At 36.7% G+C, this 17,376-nt stretch overlaps 1 protein-coding gene and 1 pseudogene across 6 annotated transcripts in view; one reads left to right on the forward strand and one right to left on the reverse strand.

Moving 5' to 3' along the window:
* Positions 1–16,956, reverse strand: part of TM2D1 (TM2 domain containing 1) — a 44,738-nt gene extending 27,782 nt beyond the window's left edge. For 2 of the 5 annotated variants that reach the window (XM_079104018.1, XM_079104019.1), the window contains exons 1-4: positions 16,733–16,951; positions 14,589–14,658; positions 5,683–5,791; positions 1,233–1,324 (exon numbers count right to left, since the gene is read on the reverse strand). In XM_079104018.1, the coding sequence (XP_078960144.1) occupies positions 1,233–1,324; positions 5,683–5,791; positions 14,589–14,658; positions 16,733–16,903 (442 nt within the window). In that variant the 5' untranslated portion in view covers positions 16,904–16,951. Of the gene's footprint in view, positions 1–1,232; positions 1,325–5,682; positions 5,792–14,588; positions 14,659–16,732 lie in introns of all 5 variants that reach the window. The other 3 variants (XM_079104016.1, XM_079104015.1, XM_079104017.1) reach the window with 3 other exon arrangements.
* LOC306653943 (large ribosomal subunit protein eL42-like) lies at positions 5,983–7,614 on the forward strand (annotated as a pseudogene). Its single transcript has 2 exons — positions 5,983–6,023; positions 6,440–7,614. The product of its transcript is annotated as a large ribosomal subunit protein eL42-like (transcript).
* Positions 16,957–17,376: the final 420 nt, after the last annotated feature.

Consider the following 17,376-nt stretch of genomic DNA (forward strand, 5'->3'; position numbering starts at 1 on the left):
AAGAGGATTTAAAGAAGGAGATAAACTCAGAGATGTAAGACTTAAATAGGGTAAGCACATGAAAGAATTTTCTACTAAAAGCTGTGACAAAATGTAAACGATTTTCTTTTGGAAGGGGTGGTAGTGGAGATTGAACCCAGGGGTGTTCTACTTGTTCTATCACGAAGTCTTTTCTACTTTTTTTTTTTTTTTTTGAGACAGGGCCTCACTACCTTGCCAACACTGGCCTCAAACTTGCAATCCTTCTGCCTTAGCCTCCTCAGTCACTGGGATTTACACCACTACATCCAGCTATAAACAGTTTTTATAAGCATTAGTAATTATGGCATATGTGAAGACTGCAGGTAAGAGAAAGGATGCTAACAGGTGATAAAAGTCAGTCTCCCGCTAGGCACAGCAGCAGAAGGACACATGAGGTAGAAGGACTACAACTTGCCAGTCTGGGCAACTTAGCAAAACCCCATCTCAAAAAGAAATTTTTTTTTTAAATTTTAAGTTGGAGATGGGACACAAAACCTTTATTTTATTTTTATTTATTTATTTATTTATTTTATGTGATACTAAGGATCAAACCCAGAGCCTCACATGTGCTAGGCAAGTGCTCTACCACAGAGCTACAACTGTAGTCCCCCTCTCAAATTTTGGAATGGGACATACGCAGTGGTAGAGAGCACTGGCTTAGCATGTGCAAGGTCCAGGTTCATTCCCTAGTTCCAAGAATTAAAAAAAAAAAATCATGCTCCCACTCCAGCTCGTGCTGATCATCAAAATTTCAATATCAACTTACTCCGAAAAAAGTCGTTTCTATTTCCAGGGTAACAGTGATGAAGGTTCAAGAAGAAGAAATGTTTTTTGAGAGGCAGAGAATATGCATTTACTCATAAAACGCCTACTAAATTCTACTGTGTGCCCAGCACTAGCACTGAGAGTTCCAGGCTACTACTGTCATAAGTAAATCCCTATACTATCTTGAGTGTGTGTTTTCCTAAAGGTAAATACACAGGAAAAGTCAGTATTTCTTACTTAAGCTGAATTGTAGAGCTAACTGATAGCTCTACACTCACAGGAGAATGTAAACTATTCAATTCCAATTACATGGAACTTGTAATATTAATAGTATGCAGGCATTTAATCTATAAAAATACACTTACCAATAAAAAAAAATACACACACTTAACTAGAATACAAATATCATGAGAATTTTTTTTTTTTTTTAAATGAAACATACTTACCCAAGGCAGGGTATCCAAGGTAAAATCGATCTGCTCCCAACCAACCAAGAAAAAGAGATAATGCAACTGCTACTTTGTATGAATAGCCATTTCTGTAAAGAATTAAAACTTGAATGTCATATTCATGTTTCTAATGTGAAAATTTTAAAAAATCAAGCTGTAAATTACTAATTATTTTTAATTGGTTCATTCATTCATTCCATTAATGCTTTGGGGGCTACCTTCTGTGTGCTAAGCACTATTCTAAGCTACTAAAATATAGTAATGAACAAAAGCAACAAAGAGGAGCTTCCATTTTAGCTTCAGAAAGCAAAAAAATATATATATACATTTTAAAAGAAATCATACAGTTAATTAGAAAGTCATAAATATTATGGAGGGGGGAAAAAAAAAAAAAGAGTAGAACAGGGTGCATAGGGAATCCAGAATGCCAAGGGCCACTTAAATGGGGTAAATGGGGTCATAAGCCTCATTGAGAAGGTAATGTCTTTGCAAAGACCTGAGGGAAGTAAATGAATTAAGCCATGCCAGGCTTCTGAGGGAAGAGTGTCTGAAGCAAAAGAAATAGCTGATGCAAAGGCAGCACACCTTGCAGGTTTGAGGTCTGTTAAGGAGGCCACTATACCAGGGGCAGAGTGAGAAAAGGACAGACTACTAGGAGATGAGGTCAGAGAGGCTAATGGGGAGTAAAAGCTGCACATCATGCCTTGCTACCATTTATAAATACTCTGAGTTTTACTCTGGGAGAAATGAGAAGCTACTGGAAGATTTTAAGTAAAGTGTAACATGATCTGATTTAGATTTTAAAATAATCACTCTGGCTACTATGTTGAAAACAGACTGGATGAGAATATTCATTAACTAATGCCATGATAATGTCATATAACAAACCACCCCAAAGCTCAGGGGCTTGTAACAAGCTTTTCTTCTCATACTTGTAGATTAAAGATTGGCTGTAGTTCAACTGACCTAGAGTGGCTAAACTGGGATACTCTGCTTCAGGCTACAGTTTGGTTGAGCTTGGATCCAGAGAGTAGATTCAGTTGAAGTCAGTTTCACTTAACTAGGACGCAACTTAATAATGTAGCGGCTACTTGAGGCAAGTTCTTTTCAGGACATATCATCAAAGAACAAAAGGAAAGCTAATGCCCACAAGCATACTTAAACTTTTGTTTGTTTCACACCTGCTAACATTATATAGGCCAAATTAAGTAATGTGGCAAATCCAAAGGAGTTTGAAGGCTATGTCAATAATTCAAGTAAGAATTAATAATGGCTTGACCCAAAGCAATAGCAAAAGCAGTAGTGAGAAGTGATCAGATTCTGAATATATTCTGAAATACCACCAATTAGATTTCCTGATGCAGTAAATTAGGGTATGAAAAAAGAAATGAGTAAGGATAGCACTGAAGATTTGAACCTAAACAACTCGAAGGATAAAGCTAGCATTGAGTTGGGAAGGCTGAGGATGAATATATCTTGGAAAGAAAATTAGATCTCATTTTCAGATATGTGAGTTTGAGATGTGTATCAGACATCCAAGTGGAGTTGCCCAAAAAGACAGCTGGATTTACAAACCTGGAGTTATGGAACAAAGTCTAGGCTAGAGATAAAAAGAGTTACAAACATATAAGAAGAATTTAGAGCCATAAGATTGCCGAGTATAGACAGACAAAAGAGATCTGAAGACTGAGACTTGAGGCACTCCAATATTAAGAGATCAAGGGAAAAAAAAACAGAAGAGACTGAAGAGCTAATAGTGAAGAAAAAATAGAACTAGATGAGAATAGTATCTTGAAGTAAAGTGAAAAGGTATAGTAAGGAGATCAGTGATCACTGTGCAAAATGTGGCTGGAAGACCATGTAAGATAATAGCTGAGAATTTACTACTTAACTAAAAGGAGGTAGGTCTTCAGCAAACTCAGCAAGAGCTATTTTGGTGATATGTGATGGCTAAATACAGAATAGAAGGAGATTGAGAAAAAGTGGGAGGAAAAAATTGAAGTATTAAGACAAAGGGGAATAAAGAGAGAGGTATACAGAACAACTGAAAGTCAAATCTGATCAAGTCAGAACCTTCCTGATAATCCTGTTTTCCTGCACTGCACTCACAATTAGGACATTTTTGTGGAAAGTTGGGAGGAGATGTTAAGTGGCTCAGAGATCTTCCTGTTCATGTGTCTAATATTACAATAATATCCAACTTTATGCAGAAGCAGTGGTACCCCATCCACACTGGAATGGGGTATCACACTAGAGGTAGAAAAATATATTAGGAGGCTTTGCAAAAACTCAGGTAGTAATCTAATGGGTAGTAGCAGCAGGAAAAAGAAGTGAACAAAACTGGTAAATATTGGGCTGGGAATGTAGTTCAGTGGTAGACTGCTTGCCTGGCAAGCACAAGTCCCTGATAAGTCCCCAGTATGACAAAAACGAAAAAGAAAAAGAAAACCCACAAAAAGTTGGTAAATATTAAGAAAACAGAAGTAACAGACTTAATGTGAGAAATGAGGGGGGTGGGGGGAGATGAAAAGGGCTGGGCCCCAAATTGGCTTCAGGGAAAAACCATCAACCTCCTCATACCCTCTTCCCCAAGCTTCCAAGTCAACCTAAATTAGATCATGGTATAAATGAGAAATAACTTTTATTGTGTTAAACTACTGAAATTTGTGGCTACTATAACAGGTGAATGGCTTGCTAATCAATCAATCAGACATGGTTACCAGACTTCAGTTTCTGGAGAATATAGAATGGCTGTATCTGCAATACTGAGATGGAATTTAATCAAGTATTAATATTATATATAATTTGAAAAAGAGTATGCTAACAGGAAAAGAAAAAATATGTAAGCCAGAAAAGGAACCCCCAGTAAACAGGAATTTATCAGTAATTCTATTTATAGAAGAGCTGAACAGCAGCTGTCTTTTGGGTATGCATATATTAAATATGCATGTGTATTTACTATTCTGATAAAATGATATATCAGGTCATCTTAGTTTTGCAACTCTTACCACTAACTCCCACTGTTCAGACTTAATGTTCATCAAGCAAATTCTATTTTAGATTTATAGATTTTACTATGGGAGGGGAAAAATTGGTAGTAGATTTAGAGTATCTGGTTTTCTTGATGGTGATATGCCTTATCATAACAGACATCAATGTCTTGTAAACATGATTAGTGCAGCTCAGCTGCACTGAGCCTAATCTACTCTGCAGACACTGAAAGACAAATCAGCACTCACTTGAAAATCAAATAACACATCTTTGTGGTGTTACTACTACATGCAATAAATCTGTAAGGTTCAAACTGAATGGGTAGCTGTTCTTCTTTTGCGCTGCTGGGGATTGATCCCAGGGCCTTGTGTTTGCAAGGTAAGCACTCTGCCAACTGAGCTATATCCCCATCCCAGGTAGCTGTTCTTAACAGATGATTTTCCTAGTTGTATTTTTAACCTAGATATCTTGAACTAACCCTTAATACATTATTTGTTGTTTGTAATTTTTTAGGAAAAAATATTAATCTATAATTTAAATACTGACTACATACTTAAGTACTTTGGAAATAATTCCTTTAAACTATTTTTACTTTGCTAATGAGAAATTCTGACACCCAAGAAGATTAAGTGATTGGCTTAGGATTACACAGCAAGAAGAATCAAAACCTTCTAACTCAATGAAGTAGGGTCAAAAGATAAAAGAAAAAAGGATTCTAAGCTCAAAGGATTCTGAAAGAAGTTGTAGAAAGAGCAAAACAGTGGTTATTTCTTGATACAATTATAAATAGGTACCATCAAATAACATGCAACCATATATAGTTATAAGGTAAAAATAAATCATGATTTTAGTACAAAGCACGAATAGGATAAAAGAACAGGATGTAAGTTTTACTGTAATAAATTTAAAAATCAAGCATAAAAGTCTTTTAAACAGAACATTTCTTAAAAAAAAAAAAAAAAAAAGCCATTTTTCTTACTATTCCAAACTGATAACTTTGAATTCTGTTTAACATTACCACTCATACCTATATCCATTACAAAGAATTAGTCATGTTTCAAACTGCCCTTAATGTGGAAATGAGTAACAACCATTAGTGTTTTTCTGATATGGTATGTAATACCTATTTGTATTCTAAAAATCTCCCAAATTCTGAAAACAGTATTTTTTATAATTCATTTCATAGTTCACTTAATAAACTTACTGCCCTTAACCAACAAGGCATGAGACTGTTTATTATTTTTACTTATTCCACACAGTGAATTCAGCTATTCTTGGTTGGTGAATTACACTTAGAAAAACATATGTATACTTAAAAAACAGAGGTTTTGAGACAAGCAAGAACATAACCATTATATCTGCAGGATTTCCCCACAAATTAACTCTTTATTCCATGATATCAAGATATGACACAGGCAAGTAATATCAAGTTTTAGGTGTCAGGAATGGTACTTACACATTTCGGCAAGATATGGGCTTGTGAAAACCAACTTCATTTCCAGTAAAATGTGTTTCATTGCCACTGAAATCCTTACAAGTTATATTGGGTGCTGGAAAACATGAAACTAAAGGCAGAAAAAGTCAAGAAACCATTATTTCTTTTTCTGTAGAAAAGGTATGTAATATTTTACCCTAATATTGGCAAAGCACACAAGAAAATACAACTACCTTTCAATGTAACATCTGACAAGAGGATTTAATTTAGACAGGAAATGCTACAAAAAAAAAAAAAATATATATATATATATAAAATACAATGATAGAGTGGTCTCAACACAAACATGAAGAACTGCCAGTGTTAAGCACAGCCCACCTGGTTCAATTTCTTGCATCTGACAAAAGATAACAAAGAAATAATTGCATAGTACTACTTGCCCTTTACTTCATCTCCAGGATAAAGAGTATTTCTTGAAGTTTTATTGGTAATTCATTTGGTAATTTATCTAACAAATTATTTTAACATAATCTGGGTTTCAATATCCAATTTATATAAACTATTATAGATAATGGCTGCCATAAATTAAAACTCTTTATTCTCTATGTAATAATTTCAACTCATAGGAATTGATGTATTGTATATTTCAGTATTTAGCAATTTTAACTATACACATACCCCACATGACATAATATGAGAAGTAACACTGTCTGCTAGACACAACCAGATACTATCCATTATTCAAGTTCCCATATTTTAACAATTTTAGTTTTTAAAGATATTTAATCATACTTCCGTTTCCAGCCCTACTTCTTTCTTTCCTTGCCGATAATGCTCTTGCAAACGTGGTGAATGTCGCCAAGACCCGCCAGACATTCTATAAGAAGTGTGGCAAACACCAATCCCACAAAGAAACACAGTACAAGAAGGGCAAGGATTCTCTGTGTGCACAGGGAAAGTGGCATTATGACAGGAAAGAGTTGGTATGGTGGGCAGACTAAGCCAATTTTCAGGAAAAAGGCAAAAAACTACAAAGAAGATTGTGCTGAGACTTGAGCGTGTTGAGCCCAACTGCAGATCTAAGAGAATGCTGGCTATTAAGAGATGCAAGCATTTTGAACTGGGAGGAGAGAAGAGAAAGGGCCAAGTGATCCAGTTGTAAGCTTCACTGTTTTGTTATGAAGATAATAAAATGTTGAGGCTATCTTCACTTAAAAAAAGATATTTAATCATTCCTATTGGCTGCTTTATATTAATATGAGAAAAAAAATGAAAGAGAAATGGCTAACACTCCAGGCTTGGAACCTCAGGAAAGTAGGGAAGAAGTACCAGAATGAAGAGAAAACCATACTATTACAGTGATTCTACAGAAAATTTGACAGAAGTTTGAGCTACTTATTTTAAGGGATGAAAACCATACACTTAAGAGGAAAAGGATAAGCTGTTACTCTAAGTACACACAAAAATGACCTAAGAAAATTTAAAAACAAACAAACAAAAAAACCTGGAACTGATTTGTTTGAATTGATAAGAGAATTCCAAAGAGCAGGACTTAGAACTGGACAAATCTGGGTCTAAGTCCAAACTATCATTTAACTAGTGTGTTCCTTAGGGCAAGTTACAAAATCTCTCTGAATCTTGCTTTCCATTTGTGAAATGGAGATAATATCATTTGTAATTCTCTTATGTCTGTATTAAAGGCATGTGGTACATAAAGCATGGAGCATGGTTACAGAAAGGTTCAAAAAGTGTTAGATTTCCCACTCTAGGAAATCAGAGAAATTCAAGGCTAAGAAGGCTAACAGAGAATGACACAAACATGAAGATGTGAGTAGCTATAAAATTAATGTGAGACTTTGTGATATGAAATCGATCATTTCAAAAGAAGCCTACAACCCTATAATTTATTCCTTTTTAAATAATTTATCATTTTATTTCATCTGTATAAAAAAGAAAAACCTGTAAGTCAGAAAAGGTCCTGAGGTGTAGGTCAGTCACAGAGCACATGCTTAGCCCTGAACTCCATCACCAGTGCACTTGTACCTGCACACACACAAAATAAAACAAACCAAAAAGGCAGAACTAGTAGTAAGTTCTTTATCCTTCAAAAAACAAGAAAACTGAATTTTCAAGAAATTTCCTCATAAGTAGGTAATATTCTATAAGTACTAGACTAACACTCCTTAAAAGCAATGCTCTTTTCCACTGTAACATAATTTCATGCTAACACTGATTTCAGCAAGAAGACAAGATTAAAAAAACCAGCTACCAATGAATGTTAACCAGTGGATAAAATTAAGCAATATGCTACAAGCTGAAAACCACATAATTTCAGGTGTCTTGCAAAAAGGTTTAGTTCTAGCCACTACCTAGAATTTAAATGGCGTAAGTTCAAGCCAATACTTTTGGTTATAAAAAGCAACACTGCGGCTTGGTAGAGTGCTCGCCCAGAGATCCTAGGTTTGATCTCTAGTACAGAAGAAAAAGAAAAAAAATCAACACTGGGCTGGACTGGACATATAGTTCAAGTGGTAGAGTGCTTGCCTTGTATGCATGAGATCCTGGGTTCAATCCACAGCACAACAAAATCAAATGAGAGAGCGCTCTCAGTCACTGACACTTTGCAAAACTGTCCTGCCCTGTAGGGTCTGAGGAGTGCATCATGTCCCAAATTGATATTCTCCAGAAGTATCCTGGAAACTATACTCTCTCCAAGAGGGAGTTCCCTAAGCTTCATGAATCCAGAACCAGCTACTTTCACAAAAACCCGAAGGACACCACTGCCCTTGGATCTCATGATGAGGAAATTGGAGCTAAACAGTGATGGGCAGCTAGATTTCTAAGAAATTCTTAATCTTATTGATAGTTTGGCTGTGGTTTACCATGTCTCCTTTATCAAGCATACCCATTCCCATAAACATATCTAAGTCTCACATGGGCCCAGTATCCAAACCCACCCCTTTTCTTCACAGCTATCAGTTATCACTTCCTCCTCCCACCAACACCTACCTACCCTGATCCTAGCACACTCACCACACCATGCTGGCTGGCTATTTATTTATTTATTTATTGGGGCAGGGGTATGGTGTTGAGAATTAAACTCAAGGCCTCACCAGTCCAACAATCTCTTTTTATGAAACATGCAAACACAAGGAAATGCTAAGATAGAAATAATTTATCAATGAAGTCTCCCCTGTTGTGGTCCATAAAATTAAAAAGTCAGACTGGGGGGCTGGGGTTGTAGCTCAGTGGCAGAGCACTTGCCTAGCATGTGAGACACTGGGTTCGAGCCTTACCACCACACTAAAAATAAATAAAATAAAGGTATTCTGTCCATCTACAACTACCAAAAAAAAAAAAAAAAGTTAAAAAAAAAAAAAGTCAAACTGGATGTGATTTTTTTTGTGCGTGTGGGGGGGAGATACTGGGGATTGAACTCAGCTTAAATGCCAAGCCACATTCCCATTCCCAGCCCTTTTTATGTTTTTTTTTGTTGTTGTTGTTGCTGTTGTTCTAATTAGTTATACATGACAGCAGAATGCATTCTAACACATTGTACACCAGTATATTTTATTTTGAGACAGGGTCTTACCAAGTTTCTTAGGGCCTTGCTGAATTGCTGAGACTGGCTTTGAACTTGTGATCCTCCTGTCTCAGTCTTCCAAGTTGCTGGGATTACAGGTTTGTATCAGCACACCAGCTAATGGATGTGATTTCTATAACAAGTTATACTGTATAATGACCAGCTATAATTAAATGTGCCAATCTAGAATTCAAGTCAAAACAAAAGCTATAGACAAAGGTGACAAAAGTCAAAACATCTCCATATTTCTAGCATTAAAAAAACAGTTCTCCTCAAGGAGTTTAAGTTGGAAAACCACCATTTTGCTACTATCATGGTAAAGAATGTTTGGGGTCAGAATCATCAATAGATGATAAATCTAGGGGCAATTTTTGAAGAGGAATAGGATATTTGCACATTGTTTTCCCCAGTACTAGGGACTGAACCCAGGTTCTCATGCATGCTAGGTAGAAGCTCTACCAATGAGCTACATCCCCAGTCCTTTTTATTTTTATTTTGAGATGGGGTATCACCAAGTCCAGGCTGCCTTCCAACTTGCAACCCTCCTACTTCAATCTACCAAGTAACTAGAATTAGAACCAGCTGCATGACTCTAATAATGAGTCTCCCCACAGAGACATTAACTAAACAGTAGAAAAATCTGAATGCTCGACAATTCACATCTCCAATGAGAGACTGATATCATGTGTCCCCAAATGTGAGATTCTGAGGACTCCATAGGTGATATCATCCATCACCTAAGTAATTTTCCAGCCTGGAATGTATAACCTAACTCTAATCACAAGGAAATGTCAAATAATCTCAGAAGAGGAAATAAAGGGGGCCGGGCAGGTTGGCTTACACCTGTAATCCCAGAAACTTGCAGGCTAAAGCAAATAATTCCAAGTTTGAGACCAGTCTCAGCAACTTAACAAGGTACTAAGCAACTCAGCAGCAAGAACCTGTCTCAAAAAATAAAAGGGTTAGGGATATGGTTCAATAGTAAAACGTAACTGGGTTCAATCCCTGGTACCCAAAAAATGAAAAAATAAAAGAGTCTGTACTCATTAAACATGTCAGTGTCATAAATGACAAAGCTGTGAAAATGTTCCAATTTAAACAAAACTATATGCAAAATATGATTTGAGATCCTGTACTGGGTAAAATACTATTCAGGCATTTGAGTCATTTAAAAAAAAAAAAAAAAAAAAAAAAAGAATATGGATTAAAGCATGACTATCAGTAAATTTTGTGAATTTTATAACTGAACTGTATTTATGTTAAAAGAACATCTTTATTCTTAAAAAAAAAAAAAATACAGAAGTATATAGGGCAAATATTCCAGAAGCGGGAGAGAGCAAGATGAGTGTGAGAGTGTGAGAGTATTCACAAACACACAAAGATAAAGCAAGAGTGGTAATGTGTTAACAACTGGTGAATTGGGGTACATGGTATAAGGGTGTCCTCTGAAGTACTCTTACTCTTGTAACTTTCCCATAAGTTTGAAATTACCTCCAAATAAAAAGTTTAAAAGTAATACACTCTTTGCAAAACTAATTTATGCTGTTAGAAGGTAAGGTAGCATACATACTAGTTACCCATTAAGTAAGAATTAAGAGAGTATAAGGGGGACTTCTGGCTTGTTATGTTCTTTCTTAATCTGGAAGCATTCACAGGTGTGTTCGGTGTGTGACAATCATTTGAATTACACTTATACATAATTGCCTGTAAATATACCTCAATACAAATTTCAGAAAATAAAAAAGACCCTACCAAACAATCACAGCAAAGTTTTCTGAAGGTGGAGTCTAAATACTTTTACATTTCAGTAACAGGAATATTGAAAATTTCCTGATATATGTCTATATAATCTAGACAGACTACTTGAAGGTAGGGATTATGCCTATTTATATCATCTATGCCCCCAAGTAGATGCCTACCAGTAATAATTTCTCAATTAACAAATGTAAATAAATAAATAAATCCTCCATAACTATTCTGTATTATAAACTGATTTTTAATTAATGTAGCAATTTACTTAATTAAAATAAAGTTACTTATTCATTATAAATATTTTCTCAAAAACAAATGTGCTTGTTAAATGACTTTGGGCTAATAAGGAACCATTTAATATAACAATTTATTGTCATAGAGGAAACTCCTTTGTCTTTTGGCCCAATTCCTAACCACTAATTGCAAACTCCCTTCTCTAAAGCATTGTTCACATTCATTCCATTGTACAGTTTAAGAAAAGTAAATATAGCTTGAGGATTCTTTAATAGTCCTTCATATGCTTACTGAAAAAAATAAAATAATTTTGGCTGGAGGAATAAGAGACCATTTAACCCACATTTTTACATCTCTAATTTTTGTCCTGATAATCAGTTCTATGTTAGGACCAAAATTCAAGTTCCAAGGGTCTTTCTTTTTCCATGGATAGTGCTTCATTTATTTGTACTTAAAAAATAGCACTGGCCTACAATTCCAGCAACTAAGGAGGCTGAAACTAGAACACCACAAGTTTGAGGCCAGTCTCAGTAACTAAAGAGAGACCCTCAGCAACTTAACAAGACCCTGTCTCAAAATAAAAAACAAAAGGGCTGGGATATAGCTCAGTAGTGAAGCACCCCTGGGTTCAATTACCAGTAAGCCACTCCCCACTGACACACACACACAAAAAAAACTCAGTTCTGACCAGGCATAGTAGCACATACCTGAAATCCCAGCTACTTGGAAGTCTGAGACAGGAGGAAGGCCAGCCTGGGCAATTTAGTGAGACCCGTCTCAAAATTTTAAAAAATAAAAAGAGCTGGGGATATAGCAGCTCAGTGGTAGAACACTTGTCTGGCATGCATAAGGTCCTGGATACCAATCCCAATACCACCAAACAAAACAATTCTTAGGTACAAAACAAGCTGATTTTTATTGTCAAAGGTTAAACACAACAGGTTAAAAAATTAAGAGCTAAAGCATGGATTACATGGAATGTTTTTCCCCAGTACTTAAGTGAACAAACACACAATGACACAATGAAGATATCAAACACACATGAAGAGAGCACGGAATAGTAAAAGAGACCATAGAGACCACTCCACACAGCTCTGACCCAGCACATGCTGGGTGCTAGGAAGCCCGTATCCAAATCTGGGTACAAAAGCAAATTATTGCTAAAACTCATGGGTGCTCAATGTGTAGAATATTCACTCACATGTTAACATGCCAATAAAATTCAGCTGCAAAGTAAACCCTACATTGCAGCTAAATTACAAAGCTGAGTTATTAAACTCTAGACAATCAATGGAAAAATCACAAGGTAAATGCTGTGACCCATCAGTGCCCAGCACCACTTCTGTTCCTACAGTAGCCATGGGCACTGTGGTAGCTCAGAGCAGAAGGCACAGGACGCAAAGGCAGCACTGCTTGGCCTAAAGTCAAAAGACCAGAGACCAATGCCTTCATCCAAGCCATGATATAGTAAAGGGACCCTCACGTTCTGCCACAAGGAAGCAGACTTCCAGGGTCATTTAACATACTGAGCAAGATTTAGATCAGATTTACCATGGCTACCAACTAGCTTGTGTGTTTGAAAAAGGACAATTAGGAAAAAAAAACAAAAACTCTTGTGGATCGGCGCAGACTCAAGTGTTAGACTGGGATAGAAAGACCTACCCCAGCTCTTGGTTCAACATCTTTGAACCAAGCATAAATTATGCATTAATACAGAGAAGATTCATGACTCACATTTGTCTCAAAACTTCTGTCTTCTTTTTGAAACATGGTAATGATTTAAAGTTCTTTATTAATGGGGGTGGGGGAGTGGGAATGGATTACTGGGGACTAAACCCAGGGGTGGTTTACCACTGAGCCCCATCCCTAACCCTTTTTGAGACAAGGTCTGACTCAGTTGCTGAGGCTGGCCTCAAATTTGTAATTCTCCTGCCTTAGTCTCCTGAGTCACTGGGATTACATGTGTGCACCCATTAGAGCACGTGGCTAAAGTCCTTTAATAATCTTTAAAAGTCATTTAATTTTTAATCTAGAACATTTTATATATGTTCCCAGATTTAGTTGGGCAAATAGACTTAGATTTTACATACTTTATTCTCTTCAATTTAAAGTCTTATTTGAAAAGCCTTCCTGCACCTCCCACTTTCATTATCTATAAGTACTTCTTGATAAACCATGAACAATTCCATAATACCTCTAAATTTTTCTATAGTAAAATTTCACCATTTCAGCATAGTTGCAAAAAGTCAATAATGAAGGTTTGTTTGTTTTTTTAATAATAAAGGTTTAACACAACTTACCTTTTTTTTGGTACTGGGATTGAACCCAGGGGTACTCAACCACTGAGCTACATCCCCAGAACTTTTTATTTTTTGAGACATGTTCTCACTAAGTTGCTTAGGGCCTTACTAAGTTGCTGAAGCTAGTCTCAAACTTGCAATTCTCCTGCCTCACCCTCAGGGAGTTGCTGAGATTACAGGCATGCTCCACAGCATCGAGCTACCATTTACTTTCAAGTATCTCTTTTAACTAGAATTGGGCTAATAATGTGACAAAATTTAAAGACATAAAAATCTTTAGAAGAAAAGACTAAACAGGGAGGAAGCTATTATATTTTATCAGGCATTATACATATTTTAGAATAGAAGCTCCCCAAAATCATTATTTTTTTGGACCCATTATCAAAACACCCCTCTGAGAAAATATTAATGCATACTTAGGATTTATTTAAGTATATGTGGAAAGGTACATAATGTGACATAGTTTCTCACTATACTAACAGTCTCATTTCATATTATTTTAGTAAGTAAACACTCTAACTAAAGAAGTATCTTTGAATAACATATCTTAGGAAATAAAAGACTATAAATATTTAAGGATATAGATGTTTACCCTGATTTAAACATTACACAATGTATACATATATTGAAACACCACATGATACCCCATAAATACATACAATTTTTGTTTTTATATATTAAAAATAAATAAGAAGAAAATTAGGGAGCTCTATAAACTGATTCCAAAAGTTTAAAATATATAAATACAAAACTTCCAGTTTATATAATTAGGGGAGTAAGATTCTTTTTTAATTTAAATATTGGGGAGTACAGCTTTGTTGTACAACACATGCTTAGCATATGTAAGGTCCTGGGTTCAATCTCCAGCATCAAAATAAATAATCAATTAATTAAATGTTGACAACCCCTAACCAGATCTTCAAATGTAAGCTCTTCTGAAAACTGAATAATAAAGTATAAATTAAGAAAAAACACATTTATTACCTTTAGTGGTTATATACTGATCTATGAAATAGTGTTTTAAAAATTAAATAAAGACATGATTCTGGAAGTCTTACCATGAGCTGTGTAGTTTGTGCAATTAACTGGTTCTTGTGTAGCATCATTTATTTGGGGATCTTTACAAATATATGTAAAAAAAAAAAGTTAAGGAAACAAGAACTATCCAACATAACACCACATTTAAAAAAGAGGCTGCTGGTTTATCCAAGTCAACTAGCACAGATTTAAACATACTTCTAGTATAATATCTAAATGATACCTGAATGTTAACTTATTACAGGCTAAGTATATAAATTAAACGTATGTATTTAAAGTTCTAGCAGAGGGCTAGGGTTGTGGCTCAGTGACAGAGCACTTGCCTAGCATGTGTGAGGCACTGGGTTTGATTCTCAGCACCACATATAAAAAAAAATAAAGGAACATCAACACTAAAAATAAAGCTCCAGCAGAGGATTTCATCCTTAAAGAACATCAGCCAGGATCTAAGCACAAAGCAAAAATTAAAATAAAAATTTTACTAAGTTACTGTTAAGCAGGTTTCTGGTTAACAAATCCAGAGATTTGGATTGAACTAATTTGCAGAGCCCCCACTATTACTATACACTTAATTTCATCTAACACAAAGCTGTGAGGTAGGTATTATCCCCTCAGCACAGAAACAAAAACTGAAGCTCAAAGTTTGAGTGGCTTATGCAGTCATATAAATTACAGGTGATAAATCAGGTTTCCTTATTTAAAGTCCATCAGACTGCAGGAAGATGAGTGTTTTCTACATGATCACTCCAGTAGAATTTTAAGTTTTTGAAGAGTATAACAACCAAAGATGTTCAAAAGAGAGACTGGCGGTTTTGTCTCCTATTTTATTGCTGACATTATAACAGGGGTGAATATAGTATTCACAAAATGTCTCTAGAGTCCCTTTAAGACTTTTAAAATTTCTATTGGAAATTTTATACCAGGAATAAAAGTGATTTTCCAGTTGTCATTACCTCACAGTCCTACAGGCTCATTCTCCCCAGGGTTCAACTTTGATACTGCCCAATTATTTTCTTAGAATCACTCCCATATTGCTTCCAATAATAAAACTCAACTTACTATGTCAGGGATTCTCAAAGTCCAAGCATAATGGTATTCAGCAAGTTAGACCATTCTGTGAAAAATCTAATAATGGCTGTCTCTCCTCAATGCACATAAAGTCACCAGATTTTTCTTAATTTCAAGAGCTTCTCTTACAGAATCTTTCTTATACAGGTTGAGGATCCCTTACACAAAATGCTTGAGGTGTCATGTAGATTGCTCAAAAAATTTTGGATTCTGGAGCGTTTAGTAATTTTGGGGTTTTTGTTGTTGTTGTTGTTCGGTTTGGTTTGGTTTGGTTTAGAAATATTCAACTTATATCTCTACCTTCTATTATTGTGTTTTTCCTGTTCCAAAATTTGTCTAGAACAATATCTAATTTTGTACAAAAGTAACTATTTTAAGCACAACTCCATTTCATCTTGTTGACACAAAATATTAGGTGAGGTGATTCCCTTGATCCTAATTTGACCTGTTTCCTCACCTGTAATAGCTAACACACACCGTTGCCTACTATACCAGGCACTCTTCACACTTGTACTAATTAAATATCACAACAGCCCCTTAAATTGGTGCTCTTGTCATTCATATTTCTACATGAGAAAACGTAAGGTTCAAATAATTTGCCCAAGGATACAAAGTGGAGGTCGAATTCATCTGGCAGTTTAGCATTTCAGGATAACATAAGGTATTATTAGTAAAATTAACTGTAAAAGGGCAACCTACTTTGGTTGGAGGGAGCACTAGTAATTACTTCTCTCCCTCGACGTTAACTTTTCCAGGGTAGAGTTTGTGAATACTTATATTCCTACTGCCTAGAACAGAGCCTGGCATACCTTAGGATCTATATATTTAACAAGTAAGCACACCGATTAAAAAAGAAAGCAAGAAAAAAAAACAAAAAACGGATGAGATTAGGAAGCACCAACCATTAGTAAAATCCTAGGGAAAGCACAGGGGCTGGCCTCTACCCTTCCGATCCCCAAATCCCCCTCGTCTACCGGGGTCCCTCGTCCTTAGAGACCACGGGTCATCGTTTCCTCCAGTGGAGCCCTAGCCGGTGCTGAAAGCCGCCACTCGCAATCTACCTCGCCTCCATGGGAAGAGAAGCTCGCCACAGAGGATATTGTCCCACTTTGAGGTCCTCGCACTTGAGCGTCTCGTCGCCCCCAGCGGCGGAGGTAGCGGCAGCCCCCCAGGGTCCCGTGGTGGCTGCCACAAGCCACAGGACTCCGAGAAGCTGGGCGGCCACGGCCTCCGGAGAAACAGGCCCGGAGGTCCAGGCGGCCGCCATAGTGGGGACCGGCTGTTCCCCCAGACTTCCGGTTCCGCCTGTGTGAGACGCGGGCGGGAGAGGGCGGAGTCAGGGCCAGAGGCTCTTAAAGGGACCGCGCAGCGGCTGGGGGCCGCTCGTCACCTAGCGGGTTCTCCTTGCTGCGGCTCCGCAGGATCACTTGAGAGAGTGTTTTTTAAAATGCAAGTCCAGAGTTCCCCTTCCGGATAGAGTTCACCTTTCCCCGCCCCCGACCCGAACCCTGGGAGCAGGAGAGGCTCACTGGGGGAAAGTGCTTCCTGGTCCCGCCCCTCCCTCGAGTTAACCCTGCCGTGGCATTCTATGCTCCAAAACTGCAAGTTAAGCGCTTTCCGTACATCATCTTCAGGAGTCCTAATAGGATTTAGATTTACCAATAAAGGGCTAGGCCCGAAGACGCTGAAAGCTCGTTTACCTTAGTTACTTAATTATTGATTTGGCAGGGGGAATTGATG

Source organism: Sciurus vulgaris (genome assembly GCF_902686455.1).
Source record: "Sciurus vulgaris genome assembly, chromosome: 1".
NCBI classification, from domain to species: domain Eukaryota; kingdom Metazoa; phylum Chordata; class Mammalia; order Rodentia; family Sciuridae; genus Sciurus; species Sciurus vulgaris.